General features: G+C 32.8%; 1 protein-coding gene across 1 annotated transcript; it reads left to right on the forward strand.

Annotated features, from left to right (window-relative positions):
- Positions 12–3,143, forward strand: LOC107645073. The gene is made up of 6 exons (XM_016349092.2): positions 12–221; positions 467–537; positions 826–931; positions 1,347–1,479; positions 1,947–2,099; positions 2,791–3,143. The coding sequence occupies exons 1-6, from the start codon at positions 145–147 to the stop codon at positions 2,815–2,817; spliced, it is 567 nt and encodes a 188-aa protein (XP_016204578.1). The 5' UTR covers positions 12–144; the 3' UTR covers positions 2,818–3,143.

Consider the following 4,201-nt stretch of genomic DNA (forward strand, 5'->3'; position numbering starts at 1 on the left):
AGTTCAAGTTCTTTCCTTCCCAAAAAGAAAAAGAAAAAATTGTCTTATTTCTCTCTCTAACATTTTGGTGTGTATTGGAGCTGGGGTTTCCAATCCCGTGGCTCATCAAACTTCAAACCTCAAAGTTGAAATCTTTGGGCGAATATGGCGACTGGGAAGACGGGAATAACTAGTTGGTTCCAGAAGAAGATCACCGATCCTCTTATCTCGATTCTCCGAAGGTTCTGTTTCAAACTTATCTCCCTTTCTCGGCTCTGATCTGCTATTTATTTTTTGTGCATATGTAATCACTAGATGAGATCTGCTTCTGAATTTAAGAGAGAGATCCTTCAATGTTTATGACTATTCTTCACTCCAATCACAGAATAATCTGTGTTGAATATTGGTTATGCTAAGACGTTTCTGAAATGGAAATCTTTATCGGTTCATAGTATCTGAATTTCTTCTCGGGGCTGTTTGTTTACAGAGGTGCTGAGCCCAGTCAGCTGGCTTTCTCTGCTGCTCTTGGAATTACATTGGGAGTATTTCCTATATGTGGTATTTCTAATTAACCTACCTGCAATTCAATTCTTAGAATAAGCTGATTTAATTAAAGAGGAATGCTAGGGCCATCAGAATTTATTGTTTTTGGCCCTCATTTAGCCATTAATATTTAAAAGTGTGAGCTAAAGTATGTTGTTGGATTACTAGACTAAAAGGAATTGGATTGATTGCTAAAAGTGATGGCCAAAAACAATAAATCTGATGAGTGATGACCCTCTAGCATTTCTCTTAATTAAATTGTTCCCTACATTTTGTTAGACATGCTAATCTTTTTTCTAATAGGTGTCACTGTATTCCTCTGCGGGATCGTTATTGCATTGCTTGGCTCAAATTGCCATGCCCCAACTGTCATGCTTGCAAACTTCATTGCAACTCCAGTAGAGCTGAGGTATGCTGCATTCAATTCTAATATCTATTTGCATCCGCATTCCAGTGCCATGGTGAATCATTGTATTTGTATTTTGTTGTTCATGTGGTTGTTAGTAGAACCCGATAGTTTTGATTGATCTATGTGGTTGACTCTACCAACTGGGAACCCAGTGGTTTAGGAGTGATTAGTGGTTACTAGTGAGAAATTCAAGTTTACACTCCCTATCTATTTTGGATTAGTTTCATATTATAAGAAACATATATGTTGTTAGCCTTAAAACCAATGAAAAATGGCTGGGATACTTCTAATGTTGCTCGTATGCCTTCCCCCATTATGTCATGTGATGGATGTTTATTTTTGTAGTTTCTTATACATGCAGTTCTATCTTGATTCTATTATAGTGAGAATTATGGATATTCATTTGGCATTTCAGTCTCATTGTACCATTTTTACGCTTTGGTGAATTCATCTGTGGTGGACCTCATTTCACTTTAACATCTGATGCTTTGAAGAAAGTTCTTACTGGCAGAGCTTCACATGAAGTCCTATTAAGTATTGCTCATGCGGTAGGTACCACCATATCCTTCTTTTTTGGTATCTGTCTCAAGAAGACTAATAGTGGTTTATTTGCTTAATATATCAATTTCGGTCCTGTTTTTCAGAATATGATTGTGATATCCATTTTACATTAGTTGAACTGAGCTATATTACGAAAATGAATGGAGCTAATAGTGGGATGGATGCTTGAAATTCATATTATAATTATTAATCATGCGGAGAGTTGGGCTGCTTGTATTGTCTCCGTTGAAGTATTAAAACAATCATTGCTAATGTTATCACAATCACTTATGATATAGTACGATATTCTGTTTTACTAGCTTGTCAAATGAATTCATGTTTTTCTATTCACAATGAATTCCTCTCTGCTTGAGTTGCACTGTGATTTCTGCGTGATCCAACCTTCATTTCATTTTCAAAATTAAAATATTGATGACATATTAATAGTTATTTGTTTGTCGAAAACCTTTCCCAGCTATTAGGGTGGTTAGCTGCATCACCTGTTATTTTGGGAGCCCTATACATAGCACTTGTACCATGCTTCAAAGTTCTGGTCCAGAAGTTCTCATCTGTTCCTTCAAGTCCAAAGAAGCCGCTCCTCCGTCCACACTCAGAAGTTAGGCTGAAGGTAAGGGATGTCTGACAAAATAGTAACAAGGTCATAGTAACTTTTTCCACTCAATTACAGTTATAAGCCATTAATGTGTTCTTTCTTGATGAATTGAATTGTACATAATAATGCACAAATAATTAGAACTGTTTATATTATAATGCTAAGGTTGATGCTATTTTAAAGCATGTGGTTAACTTGCACTTGCACTGGAGAAAAATATGGGAAAGGTTGGTAGAGAGAGAAAAATTTATAGGTCAAAAGTAACAGGGCTTTCAAATTCTTCAGGTAGAAGGGGGTGATCTAAGATTTTGTAGGTTGTGGATAGCATTGTTAGTGCCCATGAAATACCAACCATAAAAGCAGGAAGGTTGTCCTTTTACCCTTTCTAAGGGTAAGAGTTGGTATTCTTACTTGGATTTCTCCATATCATCTTAAAATATTCTCTAATTATTTTTACTTTCTTTTTAAAAAGATATTAAATATCTTGTATGTTATTGGAAACTTGAATATTTTTTTTAATGCAAAACAGTTAGTTCCTTTTAATAATTAGAAGTATAGAAGCAGATGTATTCGCTACGATCAAAATCGTCCATGGCAATGTTCTCAGTTCTCAGAGTGACAATGTTCTCTATTATCTGTGTTGTTCTCAACATGACATCTTATGGAAGCTTTTAATCTAATGGTTCCTCTATATTAATATATACAGGAGATTGAGCAAGAGAAAGGCGAATGAGTTTAAAGCCGTCAGTGTTTCATTGATATGCTAGGGCCTATACTTGCATTCCTCCAAGATTAAGAACAATAAAATGAAGTCTTGTAGAATAAATAAAAGTCTTAACCAAATTAAATCCAACAAAAGAGGATAATTGTTTGGAGAGGAAACTCTTTTTTGGAGTACAAGTTAAGATAATTTTGTTTATTCTAGTTTTGATGTACAGTGAATAGTGATATAGGCTATTAGAACTTGTGTCACATTACGCGCTCTCACACTACCCCAATTTGGGTAATAGAGAGTACATATAGTTAATTGATTCCCTTCGTTACTATTCCATAGGCGAATACATTTGTAAATCACACCAATTAGGTCCTTATGGGACACATATATGGCAATTGGCAGAGATCCAGAAAGCATCTTCAGACAGCATAAACCATAAAATCGATGGACCAAAACCTTACTACTTGCTAATGTTCGGGGAGACCAAAGGCCACTTAAGATATAATGTAGAATATAATCAAAAGTCAAAACAAATCTTAAATGGCGCTTATTAGATTAGTATATATCCACGCAAAGTATAAATGGTCAACAGTATTTTAAATTTGGATAAGATTCTCTAAAGTAAAGAAAATGGTAAAGTAATAAAATGAGAAATTAATTCCTCTTAAATTAAGATAGTGTCTACATATTTTATGGAAATTACAAAAATAATAGTGATTACTTTTTCACTTTATCACTACTAATTTTCTCATTTTAGAGGATTCAAATTCTTTAAATTTTATTCGATAGTTGATTTTCTAAATTTTCATTTAATTAAACCACCTGTTTCTCCTCTTCTTACATTGAATTGGTTTTTGTACTTTTCGTCTTTCCTTTAAATTTCTGTTTCATTCAAATGTAGGGATTTTAAAAAAAGCTATAATTTTTAGAAACTAAACTTATTTGTGCGAGTTTTTAATATATTCAAAAATTGTATATCAAGATTTGTAGGATTTAAAATTCTACAATAGGTTTAAAATATAGCCTCTTTGTGAGAGTTCCAACTCCCCGCCCCAAACAAGTTTAGAATTTAGATAAATAAAAATTAACTATGTTAGATGTATACTAAAATATTGAAATGAATTAAACATATTATAATACAAAATAGATATTGAAATGAATTAAACAACTCATGTATTTATACATAAATACATAGTGACTAATTTTAGTGATTAATTTTAATATACAAATAATATTTTTAATAAAAATAAAGTATATCAAGATTTAAAATTCTACAATAGGTTTAAAATATAGCCTCTTTGTGAGAGTTCCAACTCCCCGCCCCAAACAAGTTTAGAATTTAGATAAATAAAAATTAACTATGTTAGATGTATACTAAAATATTGAAATGATTGAAATGAAT

This window comes from Arachis ipaensis, chromosome B05, assembly GCF_000816755.2.
Source record: "Arachis ipaensis cultivar K30076 chromosome B05, Araip1.1, whole genome shotgun sequence".
Classification (NCBI taxonomy): domain Eukaryota; kingdom Viridiplantae; phylum Streptophyta; class Magnoliopsida; order Fabales; family Fabaceae; genus Arachis; species Arachis ipaensis.

Excerpts from the sequence above, each read along its gene's own strand:
- LOC107645073 (XM_016349092.2), top strand. The coding sequence starts at position 145 with ATGGCGACTGGGAAGACGGGAATAACTAGTTGGTTCCAGAAGAAGATC. Across the intron at positions 932-1,346 it reads GCAACTCCAGTAGAGCTGAG|TCTCATTGTACCATTTTTAC; the intron begins GTATGCTGCATT and ends TTGGCATTTCAG. Across the intron at positions 1,480-1,946 it reads TATTAAGTATTGCTCATGCG|CTATTAGGGTGGTTAGCTGC; the intron begins GTAGGTACCACC and ends AACCTTTCCCAG.